The following is a 20,316-nucleotide window of genomic DNA, read 5'->3' as shown; positions in this document are numbered from 1 at the left end:
GGTGCTGTGCATCAGGATGACAATGCACCAATACACACAGCAAGACTGGTGAAAGATTGGTTTGATGAACATGAAAGTGAAGTTGAACATCTCCCATGGCCTGCACAGTCACCAGATCTAAATATTATTGAGCCACTTTGGGGTGTTTTGGAGGAGCGAGTCAGGAAACATTTTCCTCCACCAGCATCACGTCGTGACCTGGCCACTATCCTGCAAGAAAAATTATTGTGGTCTAAAACCAGGTGTTTCAGTTTCATTGTCCAACCCCTGTATATATATATATATATATATATATATATATATATATATATATATATATATATATATATATATATATATATATATATATATATATTAGAGCTGTCAATCGATTAAAAAAATTAATCTAATTAATTACATACTCTGTAATTAATTAATCTAAATTAATCGCATATAATTTTTGCTGTGAAAGTATTTTAAATATTTAAATTCAAATGATTCAATGAATAATCAGCATTAGATACATTAAAGTATCGGCTGTATCTAATGCAATCCGTTGAATACTGATAATGCATTTGGCCACCGGGCCGGACTAAATCGTTTGGCCAGCATTCACAGACTCGCTATCTGGACGGTATCTGGATGGTATCTGGCAATCTGATACCATCAACTTACTCTTAAAACGATCTTGTCATATGTTATCTAAAGAAGAAAAATACGTTGAGAACTCGTCGTTTGCTCTGTTTACGTCTGCCACTGTGCTCGCCTTCTGCCTTCCAGTCCGACGAGCAGGCGCGAAAAACCCGGATGAAAACAATAGCAGTGAACTACCCTATACCAGGGCTTTTCAAATTCATTGAATGTGAGCCTTCCCTTGGAATAGGTAAAGATAAACCCCCCAACCACAAACCTACCCCACACAGGTCCCTGCAGTAAATGCATCTTTCTTTTGTGTCCCTAGAATGCTGTGTTTCAAAAACAACTGATAACCCAACACATGTTTTTATTGCATTTCTTTTAACAAAGTACATTCATAAAAAAGGCCTATTCATAAAATATCCATCCAAATATTTCCATCTTACATGCTACTTTTACTGAAACATCACTGACAGAGGGCTTAGTTTTAAAATTGAGCTGTCATTAGATCAAATTCATAAACAATTGTTTTCAACAGCAGACAAACTGAACTAAACAGATGCCAATGTCAAACTGAACTCACGTCAACAGGAGACATTAACTGAAATAATAATAAAAAAAAGATAACCTGAATTTTTAAAAAAAAATTTAATCCGTTATTTTTTTTTTATTAATTAATCGAAATTAATGCGTTATTTTGACAGCCCTAATATATATATATACATACATATATATATACATATATATATATATATATATATATATATATATATATATATATATATATATATATATACACACAAACAAAATGGTGCTAAATTATTGGACATACATGATTTATGGGGGAAAATAATATATAGTATTTTTCTTTTTGCTATGATTTTGTGATATCTTTGATTCTAAAATGCGTTAAGTTTATTGTTGATTTTTTTCCCCATAATCAGTGCTGTTGTAACTATGTAACTGCAAAATATGTAAGTGCGTGTACATTTTTCATCTGGTTGGACATCAGTTTAAATAGTTTTGGTTCTGAATAAATATGTATAATCTGTCTGAAAGGTCACGAGCATTGTGAACATATGATTAAAATGAGATCTGAGCTGCCTCCTATTCATTCTGACAGCAGCTGTCTGATCTGTGGTCTGACCCAAGATGGCCGCCCTGTAGGCACGTCGGCCGGCAGCGTCCAATAGGGCGTCTACGTATATAATGTCTATGTTAACAACCATGTTAGTCTGTTTATTAGTTCTTCTGCTCTGAGACCTCAGCAGGACACAAACAAAACAAAACGCCAAGTGCCACTTAGTGGTCGGATGCATTGACACAACATACATCACAGGAGCCTTCACACTCAAGTCCGGGAGGTGAATTTTTAATGTCACATTTTTAATAATGCACCAGGTTAGTGTCCAAATTTATTTTCCCTTTTGGTTTAATAAAGTATTTTTGAATTGAATTGAATAGAAGTAGCAGCTGTAGATATAATTGGTGTCCTCTGTTTCCTATCCTGGATCTGTTTGGGTATTCTCCCCCATAGCATGTTTGTGAAAGCAATTGTCTCAAGATACAGGGAGAGAGGTTGGTCCTTACAGCTGGCATTAGCTACTATTACTTTATTAACTTGCAGTTAAATATGTTAATGATACTAGTATCAATATGTTGCATAACTACACACTAATGAAATTCATGTAACGGTTAAAAAATGTTTTTAATGCCAGCAATCCAATTTGAGTTCGGATCAAATTGAATTGAAAAGAAACAATTCTTAAAAATCTGAATCAATTATTGAAATTTGAATTGATACCCAGCCCTAATTCAGATTAAAATCTTTTGTTAATGCCCAGCTGGCTTCCCAGGTGATTCTAAAGAAACTTTGATGCCTGTGCTCCCACCAATCTTCTGTGCAGAGTGGCAACATTCAAATGGTCATATCTTCTTCTATTCTTTTTTGATTTCCACAAGTTTGACAACATTGGAAAGCTTAGATTCTACTCATTCAGGATCTGTTAATAACACAAAACACCTGCAGGCCACATTTTCTTTATCACTGCATGCCTGTACTTAATCCCTATTACTTATCAATTCTGCTGTAACAGAGAAATGTTTCCCTGTAAGACAAATAAGGGTATTCTTAGTTCTTCATTCAATCTGCTAATTCTAACATTTTCGGCTATTTCTTACTGGGCTGTTAGGAGCTATTCTGACTTCCTCAATCTGTACCCGCTACGGCACTTCTCTCTCCTTCTCCTCTGAATCCTCCTTATTCTGTTACTGCTTCTTATCACCTGCTCACTCGATAGGACTGCTTAAGCATCTGAAGTTGACAGTCCTGCTCCTGTAGTTGTGCATGTTGCAACAAACGTATCCATAATTTTGGTACCTTTTGCTCCTTTGCTACTTCTCTGCTCCCTCCTTGTGTCTTTATGGTTTGTCTCATCCAATTTCACTAAACCCAACTCTGGTCAGATAAAATAGCTAAATTTGCTGACCTTGGTCAACAGTAAGGAAAGGGGTGTGGAGGGTAAAGGAGAGCTAAGGGAGATTTCAAGAAATGAAATCAACAGGTCATATTTAGTGTTTCATATACTGTTGTGTTCAATCAAATCTATTGATAATTAAATTTATTTATACATTAATTAGATAAATACTGGTTCCTGCTCCCAGTAACTTTTTATCTCGTACCGTCCCAATCACGTGATTATTACTAATTGACTCTCGCCCCACGGGAATCCTGCGGGAATCTCGAAAACATGTCAGCCTTTAGCACATAGACAAGTGTGCCTTACCTACAATCAAGCATGGTGGTGTGATAGGGACTGCATGATCACTGCCGGCTGTAAGGAGCTAGAGTTAGTTGGAGAAGCCATGAATGCCAGCATGTCCTGTGACATACTGAAGCAGAGCAGGTTCCCCTTCCTTTGGAAACTTGGCCACAGGGCAGTATTCAAACATAGTCACAATCCAAAACAGTCCTTAAGACAATCATTACCATGCTAAACAATTTCAGCATAATTGTGCTAGACCGGCCAAGCAACTCTCCAGACCTAAACTCTTTTAATCATCTTTGGGGCATCTTCAAATGGAAGGTGGAAGAGAGCAAGTTCTCTGACATTCACCCACTCCCTGATGCTATAATGGAGGAGTGGAAGAGGATTCCTGCGGAAACATGTAAAGCTCTAGTGAAATCCATGCCCAAGAGTTAAGGCGGTGCTGAAAAACAAGGGCGGCCAAACAAAATACAGGTGCACCTTCACTAACAAGGGTCCCTAATAAAATGTTTTTTGAGATACGAGCAGTCTAGCATTCGATTTTTTTTTGCTTTGACTTGAGAACTAAAATTAGGCTTATGAGCCAGCTTCAGACATCCCACCACTTGTGAACATAGAGAATGCCATGATGAACATCTGTTATCTCTACAAGACAAATAAGGAAAATGATGGTAATGTGGAAGAAACTCGCATGCGACAATGCTATTTTATGACAGTTGTTTAACTTGTTTCAGATCAATTCTGATAGGGAAGATGAAACCGGTCAAATTGGACAGGTTTTCATTGAAAACCCCTCCAAATGAAAGTGAAGAAAGCGAATAACTGAATGTTATTCAGGCTGGCACAAATAACATTCAGCTAATCGGTCCAGCGCTTTTCCTCCACTTTTGTCAGCACCTTCATACAATTTGGTTAAGAAATCCAGTTAATCAATATTCTTTATCCTTTTATCTTCTTACCATTATGCAACCTTTGATTAGATTGTATCAGCACAAACCAAATCACTGAAAAGTCTAATCTTTAAAACTTGGTTACCTGTAAAATATACTTAGAAAGTTCCACAATGTACTTGAGCCTAACATCCGCAGTGCATCTGAACCTGCACTTCATGAAATATTTTAATGGGACCGCACATCTACAAATGGAAACTAAATCAGCTGTCCAGTGCATGTGTGACAAGGGATGTAAAAAAATCTGTCAAAACTGAAGAGTAAAGATCATTGTGACAAAGGCTCATCATGACATGAAAAACAAACTGACGACATTCACAAAGCCATTTGAACATTTCCAACACTGATTAGAGGATATTGGAAATGTTCCCTTTAAGACAGAAACATGCATTTTTAACTCAACATTCAACGATGTCAATGAAACCAATCCAAATGTATTTCAAATTTTATAACTTTTTCATTGACCGCTTCTTTGGAAAAGAGTCTGGTGAGGGGGAAAGGGTAAGGATCAATATTAAATGTTTGGTTGTGTGGCTTCCAATGACAAAGCTGGATGTCTATCACTTTCACCCATTTTATAGAGAATATAAGATTATTTTATTACATGTTGAGCTTCCAGTTATCCTTGTCACTCTCAAGGATGAAGATGCTTTTTTCCGAAACATCTGTAGGTAAATGAGACAGAAAGAAAAATTTCTGTTTTAAAAGAATCTTCAATCATTTGCTTTAGGAGGAGAAAGTCCTCATGCCCTATCATGAGGCTGTGACTGGGTCATGTTCTTTCATATCTCTTTCAAAAATCACACCACACTGCTGTTTATGAAGATATAGTTGAATGCAAGTTTATATTTCTAACCATATTAAAACTTTGTATTGATTTTCATTTTAGTTAGTCCCTAATCCCATTATCAACTTGAACATAATTCAAACCATTACTGTAACCCTTATCCCTAGTTATAAAAATGGGGATCTGCAACTTTATAACCAGGCCCAAAAACGCCCTGGTCTTCAAAATACAAGTATGTATACAAATACAAGTAATGGCAGTAACAGGCAAAATAAACAAGTATACACCCCAATAAAGAACAATGTTTGTATTCTAAACTGTTATAACTTTATATTTACATCACATTCATTTTAGTAACTCAATTTATGCCCAGGCACTAACCCTATACAGTAAGCTCCTAACCCTAACCTAAACTCATTTCAATTCAAACCATAGCTTTAACTCTAAAAATACAATTCACCAAATTAAGACCAGGCTTTGGTTTCAATATGAAATTCCTCTTCTACTTACTTACTAAACCAATTAAATGTAAAAATTCTCTTACCTTTGTGGGATGGAATATAACTGTTCGTGTTAACTAAAATCCACTCAATTTCACGAGGTGTTAACAAAATCAGGCCACTACCCCCTAAGAGCCTGAGCGAGACAAATGTTTTTTTCCATGTGCTGCTCCCACAGTCTTACTACACAAAAACAGGTGGGGCAGTGTGGTAGACAGGTAAGTTTGGCAAGGGTTCAACTATGACTGCACCTCTATTCTTGTGTATCACACTCTAGCAACACAGAAAGTGTCGTTCCATAACTTTAAACGAACCACACGAGAACTTGCTAAATTAAATTTAGTTTAGGTTTTTTCATGACGGTATAGAGTTTAGTTTAACACAGCATATTTTCCACAGCTGGTTTACACGGAAAGGTGTCCTCAATCTTTAAAAAGCACAACAAGTCACCACAAGTAAGTGTCAGTTTGTAGGCACAATGTTTCTCACTAAACCCAAGAAGACAAGGTAGTCAATAGCTCTGTCATCATATTAACATGTTCCCATAACTGCTTGATTAGACAGCAATATGACTTAGTCAAGTCTGATTCTCTTACTGTTTATGGTGTGTAAAAATCTTTACACATCTGTGTCAGGGTATGAGGAGGCGAGGACCTAGGCGGCAATGAGGCAGAGGCAGGCGCATGGGGTTAAACAAAGATATTTTAATTAAACTAAACTTACAAGACCTCAGGCAGCACGGGGAGAACACAGGAGGACGCAGAGGGTGAACACAGAATGACCCGACAACGGGGAAACAAACTGAGGCAACTTATATACACGACAGGGATAATTAAACGCAGGTGAGTCCAATCAACAGAAAACTGGAACACAACACAGAGGATCCTGACAATCTGTAGGCACAAATTAGCCAATTCATTGTATATGTATACAATGGATATATATATATATATATATATATATATATATATATATATATATATATATATATATATATATATATATATATATATATACACACACACAACAGTGACGTGCGGTAGGATTCATAGCTGGTGAGGTGACGTCATAGCTGGTGACGTCATCCGAGTCACATTTACAAATATATACACTCTACAGAGTAGACTCATTGCAGAGGGCTGAAGGAGATTGATTGACCCAAATCAATTCACCAAGATACATGGAAAAATATTGATTCTTTGATGAAAAAAAATAAAAATAAATTATTTGTCATTTGATTGGTAACAGTTTGTGAGTTATGATGGATTTCTGCATTTGTAACACATTCTAAAAATATAACAGACATTACACACATTTCATCACAAAAAACAAAACATGAATAATTATCGCTGTCTTACCTCTACTTATAAATGAAGTCCATGCTACGCTCTTTCTGAACAAAAATATCGGTCATTTTCCTGTAAAAGTTCTCTTTATCTTCAGTTTTAAAACTCTCTCAGTCTCAGTGGAGCTCACTGACAGGGAAGAAAGCCTTCCTTGATCAGTTTTGTTCCGGCTGTATGTTTAGTTTTTTTAGTGCTTTACTTGTTTAGCAAAACTCGCTATTAATAGATCCATAACTTGCTGTCTCTCTACAGTTTTAGGATCACGAGCGGTGCTCCTTGAGCGCCCCCTGGCTAGAGGCCAAGGAACTGCCGGCCTCACCTACAACCCATTCTTTGGCTTTTATGATCTTTGGTTTTCATGCTGCTGGGGCTTTTATGATCGCCCAGCAGCATGAAAACATGTTACCTGCACACACTTTGATGACCAAAACACAATTCGTAATCCACATACATTAAATTGTGGAAAATCAGTTCATAACCGTTTGAACAATTGAATGTATGATCTAGAGACAGGAAGATGCATTCACAGAATGGAAGCCAGCGCAGTTAACATGGGATTGCGCAATCCCAGGGGAGGCCAAACTCGCTGCGGCCTCACCGGCTTCGCTATGAAGCGCCACCAAGGATTTACATGGAAAATAGCGAAAAGTCTGCGATTTTAAATAGAATATGATAAAAAAATGAGGAAATTAGATAAAAAAAATAACTTTTATTACAAATGACTGAGTGAATCACAATTTATATTATGTTATCATTATTATATATTTTCTTTCTTTCCATGATGACAAGTGAGGCCTGGCCTCACTTGTCATCATGGATATATATATATATATATATATATATATATATATATATATATATATATATATATATATATATATATATATATATATATATATATACACATACATATATATATATACATACATACACATATATACTTATCTCCCTGATGAATATTATGTTATCATTAATATGTTATCATTATAACATAATATAACATACCATATCATTATAACAAAATATATAATAACGATAACATAATGATAACATATCATTATACTATCATTATTATATATTTAATTTCTTTCCATTATGTTATAATGAGATATATATATCTTATCTATCCATCCATCCATCCATTTTCCAAGCCGCTTAATCCCTCATGAGGTTGCGGGGGGTGCTGGTGCCTATCTCCAGCGTTCACTGGGCAAGAGGCGGGGTACACCCTGGACAGGTCACCAGTCTGTTGCCCTATGTGACCTGTCTTTTCCTCTATGTGAGATTTTATCTATGTTGTACTTCTGTTTGTATCTTAACTGGTGTGCCGTCTTGGCCAGGTCTACCTCGAAAAAAAGATCTCAATCTCAAGGGACTTCCTGGTTACATAAATTTAATAAAAATTAAATAAAAAAAATATATATATATATATATATATACCTGACGATTATTGCAGCTCTGGGTTCTTTGTTTCATAGAAGTGCATGTTGAATAATTTTATTTAAACTTTCTTTACCACTACCCAACAATCTTCTCATCCATTTCTCTCAGCCAAGCCCATCTCCATTTATTCTCAACACTGCTGTCAACGGTACACATCCGACCTTTGTTCAATAAAAGCGTGTCATGCTAAATTACCCTGAGCTAGTGCGTTACTCTTCGTGTTTTAAATAAAACGTAATAGCAAATCACAAGGAGATGCCTGGTTGTTTACCTAAGTTTATCAGCTAAGTTATTGGAAGCGAGGGAATAAACACTGACAAATGACATGGCCACAGGTAGAAATACCCCTAATTAATTTAACGATAAGAGACACAAGTAGCAATAGACATAGTTTCCGAGGGAATTGTTCACAGATGTTCAATCAGCTGAACTTTCTGACTTTCTGGTTCACATATATCCAAAGAAAACAGTCTATCTGTGGCCAGTTTGAGATGTTCCTCCAAAAGTTAAAATGATGGAGCACGAATAAACCTCAGCCTGGCAGTTGTCCACTTTGCAAAGACCCGCCCTATTCTCTTTCTGATTTGCTAATGTCCCGGCTCTGTCAGGTTTCAGAGCAACTTCAGTTTAAAACCTTGAATAAAAAGTCTAAACGGAACCAAGTGGATCTATTTTTTGCTCTCATTTTTCAATAGATGGAAATCCGTCACAGAGACGGAGAACTTCAACAAACGATACATGTAAGGGATAATGCCAGACGAGGTTCACTTATAAGCGGGATAATACCCTCCGACATGTCCTTTATCAGAAATTAATGGATGTTTCCACGTCGTCCACTAATTTCTGATAATGGACACCTCGAAGGGCATTATCCCACTTACACCATGGTCACTTACGAAATAAATAAATACTAAATCAATTATTAATTATTATTAATACTCTAATGTTTTTTTCACACTTAAAAGTGTAAGTTTTTTACAAGAAGTGGCTGAGTGAACTATCTCTCGTTAAGACGTGTTGCCAGGGTAACCAGCCCTGGCCACAGAACCTAGAAAGTATAATTTCAACTGTCAATTGTCTTGCAGTTTGAGCCAGCGCAATAATTTAGGTCATGCTATTTGACCAAAACACACCAACACTCTTTACCAGACACCCAGCAGCAAATCAGAATTGGGAATTCACCCAGACCATGGTATAAATATACAAAGTTAGCTGTGCTGGTAAACCACACTTACTGAGAAGCCCAAGCAAACAAAACAATCTTCAGGGTCTGCCAGGAGTCGCACAGAGTTCCGAAAGTCAGTCCTTTTTAAAACACAATTTACTGTGTTGCATGAATTAATCACTCAAAGCTTAATTGATTCTTTATGTTTCTATTCTACTGTTTCTCAAAAATTGCCTTACAGTTAACGGCACACAGTAATGCTTTATAGCAGCAAGCGAAAAACACTGACAGCTTAAGGTGGGGGTAAAAAGTCACCTCCAGGAGGTATTTGCCACCCCTCTGGCCTTACCGGGACGGTTAGGACAAGAATAAATATAAGAATTCCTTTGTTGTCCCGCAATGGGGAAATTCGGGTGTGACAGTGGCAAACACACGGACAGTTACACATAATTATAGCAATGATAAAAAAGGGAAGAAGAAAAAAAATAACAAACCGGTCTAATCTACTTATCTGGAATAAACTCCTAGAGGACTGTAAAATGCTGAAACCCTGAGTTCTTTTAAATCAAGGTTAAAAACCTTGATTTTTAACCTTGGCTAAAAAGGCTGCAAGAGGACTACGTTAATGTAAATGACTCAACTCCCTCTAATTATTTAAATTTCCACATTCCCAGAACTACAGGACGAGGAGGAGTAGCAACCATATTTCTGTCTAATTAATTAGTCCAAGGCCAATTAACTACAATTCTTTTGAACCTTTATCCATTAGTTTCCCTCATCCAAACTAACTGTTTCCCGCAGCACTATCTCACGCTAACTCACGCTACAGCCTCGGCAACATTCCAAAAAAAAAAAAAAAAAAAACTAACTCGATATGCTTGCATGTTTATTTTACGTTAACACGCGGTTTTTTGTTGTTGCTTTCTCGCGTGCATATAGTGAATGGCAGGGAAAAAACAGGCAAAAATACATGGATACTTTAAAGCGAGAAGCAGGTCGACTTCACCGTTGGCGTCTCCATCGATGCAGACGCCGCCCCCAGCCTCCATCGCCCACCGCCGCTACCGCCATCACTGCCGCCACCCCTCCGCCAGTCATCCGCGCAAAACTTGTTCCGACAACTCACCGCCTCGCCTAAGCAAATTCCTGCGGGAAACACTGAACTGCAAAGCAATAAAGCCTCTTCTGTTTGTTGTTTTGCATCGTCCACCAGGCCCTTACGCTCAGTTTTTAGATCAGTTCTCAGACTTCTTATCTGATTTAGTGTTAAACACTGACAAGGTTTTTTTTATAGGGGATTTTAACATGATAACTGTGATAACCTTAATGTAGCTTTTAATACCATCCTAGATTGAATTGGTTTTGCTCAAAATGTGCATAAACCGAAGCACTCTTGCCTTCATACGTTGGACCTTGTGCTGATATGGCATTGATTGTGAAGAATTAACAGTATTTCCTCACAAACTTGTCCTATCTTAATTTCAATTTAACTGAGTTATTCACTCCCGAAAGCAGGTTTCATTATGGTAGGGCTTTATAAGATAATTTGTATCAAACTGTAAAAGGTCTGTCCCCCTTTTAATTCCCTCAGTATCACAGAAAGGCCCAGTAAAAGGCAGCAATGTTGTTTCTTCAAATTCAATTCTGGAAAAATAATCTACTGTTGTATAAAAAGACCCTTTGCAGAGTTAAAGCAGCATATTTTTCATCATTGACAGAGGAGAATAAAAATAATCTTAGGTTTCTCTTTAGTACAGTTGCCAAACTTACACAGAGTCATAGTTAGATGTTGATCTATCTATTCCATTAACTAACCCTAACCCATAAATAAAATTGATTCTATTAAAAATAAAATCATTGGCATCCTCCCAAACATGATTACTTCATCCTCAGTAAGTAAGCGTTTGAGGAAAACCTGATCAGTCTTTGAATTGATTAGACGCAGTAGAGCTTTTTGAGTTGTCCTGTTAGATCTGGTGTTCTAAAATCTTAGCCTTATCTAAACCCTCTACTTGTATGTTAGACCCATTCACAACCAAGTTGTTTAAGGAGGTATTCCCTTTGATGAGTGGCCCTATTTTAGACATGATTAATCTATCCTAATTAAATGGATATGTACCACAGGCTTTTAAAGTAGCTGTTATTGAACCTTTACTTAAGAAACCCTCTCTTGATCAAGATGACTTGATAAATTATAAACCTATATCTAATGTTCTTTTCCTATCTAAAATTCCTAAGAAAGTAGCTAATAAAGTATGTGTACATTTACAAAGTAATCACACACTTCAGGCACGCTTCTTATCTGTCTGACAGATTCCAGTTTGTTCATGTAAGTAACAAATCTTCTTCAAACTTTAGGGTCACTTGTGGAGTACCACGTGGTTCAGTCCTTAAACCAATTCTCTATACTATATATATGCTTCCGATTGGAAAAATCGTCTGACAGCATGGGATTAATTTCCACTGTTATGCTGAGGACACTCAGCTATATTTATCCATAAATCCTGATGAATCCAATCAATTACTTTGACTACAGGCATGTCTTGATGACATCAAAACCTGGATTACTTTAAATTTCCTGCTTTAAATTCTGACAAGACAGAAGTTGTAATCTTTGGACCAGAGTCCTCAAAAAAAAAATAAACTTTTTAATCAATCACCTAATCTGGATGGCATTAAATTGGCCTCTGGTAATAAAGATGTTGCCATTACATGCCATCTTTGTGACATGACAGACCCCAGCTCCCAGCATCCAACACGGTCACCCTGGGGTCCAGCCAATGGCAACCTTATCTCGTTGCTATGAAAGGACATGAAAGCGCCCAACGTGCTCATCTCAGCCTTCTTCACTGGCAAGCCGCCAGCCCTTGGATTTCTCCTGTTGGGTTTTCCCCCACGTGGCACGTGGTTCGATTCCTCGCTGGTCCGAGAGTTTGCTGAACCAACTTTTAAACTAATTTAATTAATTTTTGATCCTACTGGAAGCCTCTATCTTTCAGCGATCGTCAGAATCCGTCCGCTTGTTTTGGCCAAACAAAGCGTTGCAGAGCATCCTGAGACTGTGTGTTTTTTTTCTTTTTCCTTTGCTGCCTCTTCCGCGCTGTTGGAGCCACGGACCTATGGACTGCTGGGACATCCTCACTCAGGCAACACAAGTAAAAAGGACTTTTCCCTTTTATTTCTCTTTTTCACCCATAAGGTGAGATATTTTGTGCCTGGGCAGAACCTATTAGAAAATAGTGTTAATGCTTAATTATTCCGAAAGGGAGTTTTGTTTAACCGTGCTGGATATTTCTAATGTGTGTGCATGCATTTCATAAGTGATTGTGGCTGTACTGTTTTTGTGTTGATGATAAACTGGCTACGCCGATAGCCGACTTTCCTTTCTCCTCCTTTTCTTCATCTTTCCTTCTTTTGGTCCGTGTTCGGTTTCCCGCATTTTCCTTTGAAGCGCCTTTGTTCTGAAGCGAGACCGCCTCCTGATCAGAAGTCCGCCCAAACTAGGCCGGGCGCGTTAGATATGTCATTAGGGCCGCCCCCTTACATACCACGCGAGGCCGTAGGTCGTATGTCGTCATACCCACTATCTTGGAGCAGGACAGTGTAGCTCTAAACAGTTAGCTTAGCTTGTTGTGGAGTAAAGAAGCGTTCACCATCTGGCTTCAGGTCTGTTTTCGGTACCCCAGTGTTGCTATCTCAAAGCTATTTTGTCTTTCAATGCTGCTATGTAAAAGTGCCGACTTCTTGAATGTAATGTCAATCAGTCTTAAACAACTGTGAATTAATTTAAGCAGTACTACCTCCCATTTAATCAATTTTTGACTTGTTTTATTTTCATTTATTTTCTTTTGCATGTTCTTTGAGTAGCGAGTAGTGTTTCCTAGTGTTTGATTAAGTAGAATAATTGCTGTGACAGGGAATTGTTAGTTTAATAAATAATAACGTGTGAAATAGTAATTGTTTGTGTTTATTTTGGTCCAGAAGTTGAATGGACTCTAAGAGCAATAGAAGTACCTCTTTTGAGTTAACAACTCATTTTCATTGGTTTGTAATAAAGAAGTTAGGGTTAAAACTCCAATTGTAATTATAATTTGAGTTATCAACGTTTGCTGGATAAGTCTAATCGGCCAACAACCGGACAGATCACACTTTTCCAGCATAAATAAGTTCATAACAGCTAATTAATAAATGCATTGTTAGTGTTAATCATTACACACTCAGCCCTTGGATCACAACCATTTCAATTATATTTGTTATAGCTACAATTTGTGTTTGGACGATTTCTTATTAAAAGTATAATAGCAAATTATAATTAGGCGCCCGCTTATGCATTGAAAATGCATGGCGGAGGCCTTATTCTATGCACCTAATAAGGGTTTCTTTATAATTATTATTAGGTGCCCGCCTATGCATTGAAAATGCATGGTGGAGGCCTTATACTATGCACCTAATAAGGGTTTCTTTATTATTATTCAGCCTAATCGCTCAATTTTCACTCTACGTAGACAAATTATACATTAAAACGTAGGTCTTTTTGTCTGCATTCAGAAAATGTAAACCTCATTGGTGTAGGACTTATAGATTTTTTTCATCACGCCATTTTCACCTACCCTGGTGACAAAATTGTCTAAGAAACAATGAATTTTAGCCTACTCGCTCAATTTTCGATCTACGTGCACAAATTATACATCAAAACGTAGGTATTTCTGTCTGGATTAGTGAAATGTAAGCCTCATTGCTGTAGGTCTTATAGATTTTTCGCAAATCACCTCAGACCGGCAACAACCCCAAAGTCAAAATAATGTAAAAAAGACCGAACAACTTCAGCCTACTCACTCAATTTTCACTCTACGTAGACAAATTATACATCAAAATGTAGGTCTTTGTGTCTGGATTCAGGAAATGTAACCCTCATTGGTGTACGATTTATAGATTTTTCGCAAATCACCTCAGACCGGCAACAACCCCAAACCCTCCCCAAATTGAGCTGCAGTTGTTGTGAGTTTTCCATGTTGCAGAGAGCTAGCCAGGGCCAGTCACAGCCATAGGCGAACAAGGGGCCGCTTTGGCCCACTGGTGCAATGGGGGGCCCCCAAATTGTCCTTTTTTTTTTAATTTTATTTTAAGGTCTAAGGACAACTTATACAGTGTTAGTAAAAAGTATGATATAAGTGTCGCCAGCAGAGGGTGCTCGGTGCCGCTTGTACCAGTAGCGCACGCTCTGACCAGCAGAAGAAGTTGGCCAGCGCAAGAGAAGACTGCTTACAGAGGACGCACTGGCAGCTCTGTAACCTGCGGTATTTCTCTGTTTTGCAGGTAAGCTGGGTGGGAAATATATGGACTTAAAATAACATTAGTCATACCATAAGATTAATAGTTAAAGAAGGAAAACTCGGGCGAAAAGTGTCGTGCTGTAGCATTGCTAATGATGCTGCTGGTTGCGTGAGACCATAGACATAATATAAGAGTAGACCCCGCATTGACTGTCGTGGCGCAGGAATTACGGCCGCCATCTTGGGGCGGTCGACCTGCTACCCTAACCTGCTGATTCAAGCTGAACACACTAACGATACCTCAGCACTGTGCGGCGTATTTTGTTTAAATCGGACTATTGACGTCAGGGCTCGAGGGATAACTTTTCACAAGTAAGATTAAAAGATATTGTTTATATTAGAATGTGATTTTTCTAATATTAGAGAGATACAGGTCTACACGTCCATGTTTTTGAGTCTTAGTCTCTCCAAAATTGCATCTACTGTGTGAAGGCATCAGAGCTTTGTTAGACATTATATATATATATATATATATATATATATATATATATATATATATATATATATATATATATATATATATATATATATATATTGTTGAATAATATATATTATTCAATAATGTCTAACAAAGCTCTGATGCCTTCACAGAGCATCTGCAAATATAAATATTTTAATCGATAGATATTTTTTTTGTTATGGCCAGGCTCTTGGACCAAAACAAATCAAAGGGAAGCCCCGCATGAGATAACTTAAAATGGGATTTATTTAACAAAAATCATAACTGGTTGGAGAGGAGAGTAAGAAAGAATGAGCTGAGCTCCTTCGGGCTGGTCTGATCTGTGCTGCTCCCAGCTGGGGTTGATCATCTGGTGCTTGGGCTGGCCTGGAGCGGAGCTTGGGGTGTCAGGTGAGGAAGCTTGCCGACGTCAGTCTGGCCAGCTGCCTCCACACTTCCAATCAGCACCAATTAGAAGCTCTTCACAGGGAGGAAAGGCCTTGGGCCGTAACTATATATAATATATATATATATATATATATATATATATATATATATATATATATATATATTAGGGGTGGGCAACGATTAAAATATTTAATCGCGATTAATCGCCCTGATGCGATTAATCGCATTGTATTTACAAACTCCAAGAATGAATTCAAAAGTAGTGTAAAGAGCACTTTTATTTTAATGCTGCCATATGCACAAAAGTGTTGTAACATTTGTAGCACTTATCAGTAACACATATTTAGTGTAAAGCTCAACTTAAACATGTAAAACAAAAAATAGCAATAATAATAAATTAAAGCTTATTGCCACTGACAGGGAATTCTCTTTATGGGGAAAAAATCTACCAAAAACAGGCAATTTCTGAGGTAACAGCAGGGAGCAGCATTACCATTTTATGTTCAATACCAAAGTTTAACTTGGCAGTGGTTACAACTAACTTGTTTCTGTCATATCAGGGGTGTCAGGTGAGGAAGCTTGCCGACGTCAGTCTGGCCAGCTGCCTCCACACTTCCAATCAGCACCAATTAGAAGCTCTTCACAGGGAGGAAAGGCCTTGGGCCGTAACTATATATATATATATATATATATATATATATATATATATATATATATATATATATATATATATATATATATATATATATATATATTAGGGGTGGGCAACGATTAAAATATTTAATCGCGATAGTCAGAATCCAGCAGCGTGAACGTCGGACTAGTTTTAGCTTGAACGGACATCAGCCTCCATGAATACCAGGTCATCCATGTTGATATTTATTAACACCGATCCAACTCTTTCACTGCGGAGGTTCGCTTCGGTTATATAGTGAATGGCAGGGCAAAAACACATGGAGTTCTCGCCATAAAGCGAGACTTCTGTGTGTGCGGGCCGTGAGCTCTTTTAATTGCAAGTGCGGTATTTCCCCCACAGAACCCCAGGGCGGCCGAGAAAACCTTTGTTCGGCCTGAAATGACTCATTTAATCATCCAAATCGGTATGGAACACATTAATTAACTGAAAAATGTTGCATAGTATGCCTTTAAAAGACATTAGTGTAAAATGGATTGCAGTTAAAATACAATTGATAAGGTACTTAAAAAGGGTTCAGAACTTTCAAAAGTACTATAAAGGAGTAATCAGTGTGGCATTTATAGATTTTCCGCAAATCACCCCAGAGCGACACAAATCCAAAACCTCCCCCATTCATTTTCTATGGAGCGGTTTTGAAAAATGATGTCTGAAAATCCAAAACATCACATGTTTTTGCATCGTCGCTACTCCTAAACCGTTTTATGTACAGGCATGAGACTTTCACAAATTAATATCCCAACCCTTCTGGCACTCACAAAAAAGGAATTTTGTGGATAACTGTTACAGTTTTGCCGCAGGAACAATTTCTTCGGGAGTAGCGAATGTGCAAAATCCTAAAAACGCTTTGGAGCTGCATTTTTACACATCATCCACTTTTTTACATCGTCACTGTTCCTACACCGATTCTTGTACAAACATAAAAATGAGCACCATAGTCCTCAAAAGCCTGCTGATACTCACGGTGAAAGAATTATTTTGATATCTCTTATACTTTTTCAGCTACAGCGATTTGTTCGGGACCGTTTTTAGAGGATTTCTGAAAATCCATAAAAATCCCCTTTATATCATAATGTTTTATGCCTTTATTATACTTTTTCCAGCTTGTCTTCTTCCCCTATCTGTTAGGAAATAAACACAGAAAAAATTACGTCTCTACCATTTACGAATCAGGAGATATGAAGCATTGTTCAAGGCAAAGTTCTCCATTATAATCCAATGGGACTTATTGTGAGCAAAGTGTCTGCACTTCTGTAGACAGGCCCGCTGCAGGTGGGAAAAGTTTGAAGAATTTGAAGGAATTTGCATTCATTTCAATGGGAGCAAAAAACGCACAAAAAGTACAAATACTTTGTCGAGAACGAGCTGAACGTTTTGGTACGAAAATCGTTGAAATCGGTTGAAGTATGCAGGAGTAGTTAGACGCACAAAAACATACGGAATAATAATAACTAGAAAAAGCTGTTCCTACGCAACAGCGAGTGAGAATGCTAATCTGCAGAATGATTTGAGGAGAAGATGCAGAAGATCCATGCAGAAGAAGAAAATAGCTGAAAAACATTGAAGAATTTGAAAAATTTGAAGAATTTGAACAATTTGAAGTAATTTGTAGTAGTAGTAGTATCAGTAGTAGTATCGGTAGTAGTAGTAGTATCAGAAGTTGTAGTAGTAGTAGTAGTAGTAGTATCAGTAGTAGTAGTAGTAGTAGTATCCGTAGTAGTATCGGTAGTAGTAGTAGTATCAGAAGTTGTAGTAGTAGTAGTAGTAGTAGTATCAGTAGTAGTAGTAGTAGTAGTAGTATCCGTAGTAGTAGTAGTATCAGTTTTTAAAGAATTTGAAGGAATTTGAAGAATTTGAAGGAATTTGTAGTAGTAGTAGTATCAGTAGTAGTATCGGTAGTAGTAGTAGTATCAGAAGTTGTAGTAGTAGTAGTAGTAGTAGTATCAGTAGTAGTAGTAGTAGTAGTATCCGTAGTAGTAGTAGTATCAGTTTTTAAAGAATTTGAAGGAATTTGAAGAATTTGAAGGAATTTGTAGTAGTAGTAGTAGTAGTAGTAGTATCAGTAGTACTAGTAGTTGTATTAGTAGTAGTAATAGTAGTAGTATCAGTAGTAGTAGTAGTATCAGTAGTAGTAGTAAGCTGCTGGCGGTAAATATGGCCCTGATGAGACTGCCAGTGGCAGTCGACGCGATCACGAGGTCGTTGAATGAACAAAACGGACGGCTTGATAAGCTGACCGCGGTTGTGGTACAGAGGTGAGATGGGATAAAACCTGGAAGTGTGAACGTTACTAGCCCATCGATTGGATTATTGGAATATTGGATCCTGGAGCCAGCGGCGAAAAGACTCTAAGGCTGACAGAAAAGTTGGTGTCAGCTTGTTCTCATAACAAATTCTGTTTTCTTCAAATCGGACTCCCCGCTATCAAATTCTCCCTGGTTGTTATGGCGACATCGCACAAATTCCCTGCTACCCCACATTCCTGCGGACATCTGTGGAGGAGTCAAGCCGGAGCGGCAGAGTGATAAGACTTTCCACCAAGGACACTTGCCTGCCGGAGGACGGCCTTCATGGACATACAGATTTCCACACAACATGCACCCAGACACACATATGCTCACAAATACAGATGACTTTACCCGACCAGAACTCAAATGTTTACCTTCTGCATATATGTGTCTCGTCATTGATTGTGCTTTTTGTGCAAATGAGGTTTTTTTTTTGTCGGATGCTTCACATTTTGTGTGGAAACACAAATTGTGCAGCACCTGTCTTTTTTTCTCTCCCTCCACTCGCCCAGTGTAAATCTTTTTTCAACAGATCTCAAGGCAGCGCCTAGGGACCCCGTGTAAAGCGGAGTCTGGGGCAGTTTGGGGAACGCACCTCACGGCTAGCGCTCATGTAGCAGCGGCCGACTCGGTGTGTTCCTGGCAACGCAAGGCCTCAGTCAATAGTTCCCCCAAAATGTTTGTTAAGTGTATGTGATGGACGGTTGTACTGGAACTGAAATTTCGATTGTAATGCAAATTGCAGTTGACTAATAAAATTGATTGATTGATTGATAGTAGTAGAAGTATCAGTAGTAGTAGGAGTAGTATCAGTAGTAGTAGTAGTATCAGTTTTTAAAGAATTTGAAGGAATTTGAAAAATTTGAAGAATTTGAAACATTTGAAGAAATTTGAAAAAATTTAAGAAATTTGGAGAATTTGAAAAAAATTGAAGGAATTTGAAAAATTTGAAAAATTTAAAAAATTTGAAGAATTTGAAGGAATTTGTAGTAGTAGTAATAGTAGTAGTAGTATCAGTAGTAGTAGTAGTACTAGTATCAGTAGTACTAGTAGTAGTAGTTGTTGTATTAGTAATAGTAATAGTAGTAGTATCAGTAGTAGTAGTAGTATCAGTTTTTAAAGAATTTGAAGGAATTTGAAAAATTTGAAGAATTTGAAACATTTGAAGAAATTTGAAAAAAATTAAGAAATTTGGAGAATTTGAAAAAAATTGAAGGAATTTGAAAAATTTGAAAAATTTAAAAAATTTGAAGAATTTGAAGGAATTTGTAGTAGTAATAGTAGTAGTAGTATCAGTAGTAGTAGTAGTACTAGTATCAGTAGTACTAGTAGTAGTAGTTGTTGTATTAGTAATAGTAATAGTAGTAGTATCAGTAGTAGTAGTAGTATCAGTTTTTAAAGAATTTGATGGAATTTGTAGTAGTTGTAGTAGTATCAGTAGTACTAGTAGTAGTAGTAGTAGTAATAGTAGTAGTAGCAGTAGCAGCAGTAGTATCATTAGTACTAGTAGCAGTAGCAGCAGTAGAACCATTAGTCGTAGTAGTAATAGTAGTAGTAGTAGTAGTTTCAGTAGTAGTAGT

The 20,316-nt window shown here is 37.3% G+C and overlaps 1 protein-coding gene across 5 annotated transcripts in view; it reads right to left on the bottom strand.

Annotated features, from left to right (window-relative positions):
• amot (angiomotin) overlaps positions 1-20,316 on the bottom strand; it is a 184,842-nt gene that overhangs the window by 137,653 nt on the left and 26,873 nt on the right. For 3 of the 5 annotated variants that reach the window (XM_036143410.1, XM_036143409.1, XM_036143408.1), the window contains exons 1-2: positions 5,665-5,764; positions 4,938-4,998 (exon numbers count right to left, since the gene is read on the bottom strand). The exons of the other annotated variants lie outside the window; for them this stretch is intronic. In XM_036143410.1, coding sequence (XP_035999303.1) covers positions 4,938-4,998 — 61 coding nt within the window. In that variant the 5' untranslated portion in view covers positions 5,665-5,764. Of the gene's footprint in view, positions 1-4,937; positions 4,999-5,664; positions 5,765-20,316 lie in introns of those variants that run through there. 5 annotated transcript variants of the gene reach the window in all.

The sequence above is a fragment of the Fundulus heteroclitus genome, chromosome 11, assembly GCF_011125445.2.
Source record: "Fundulus heteroclitus isolate FHET01 chromosome 11, MU-UCD_Fhet_4.1, whole genome shotgun sequence".
In the NCBI taxonomy this organism is placed as follows: Eukaryota; Metazoa; Chordata; class Actinopteri; order Cyprinodontiformes; family Fundulidae; genus Fundulus; species Fundulus heteroclitus.
The sequence above is the reverse complement of the archived record's forward strand: the minus strand, read 5'-3'. Positions and strand labels throughout refer to the sequence as shown.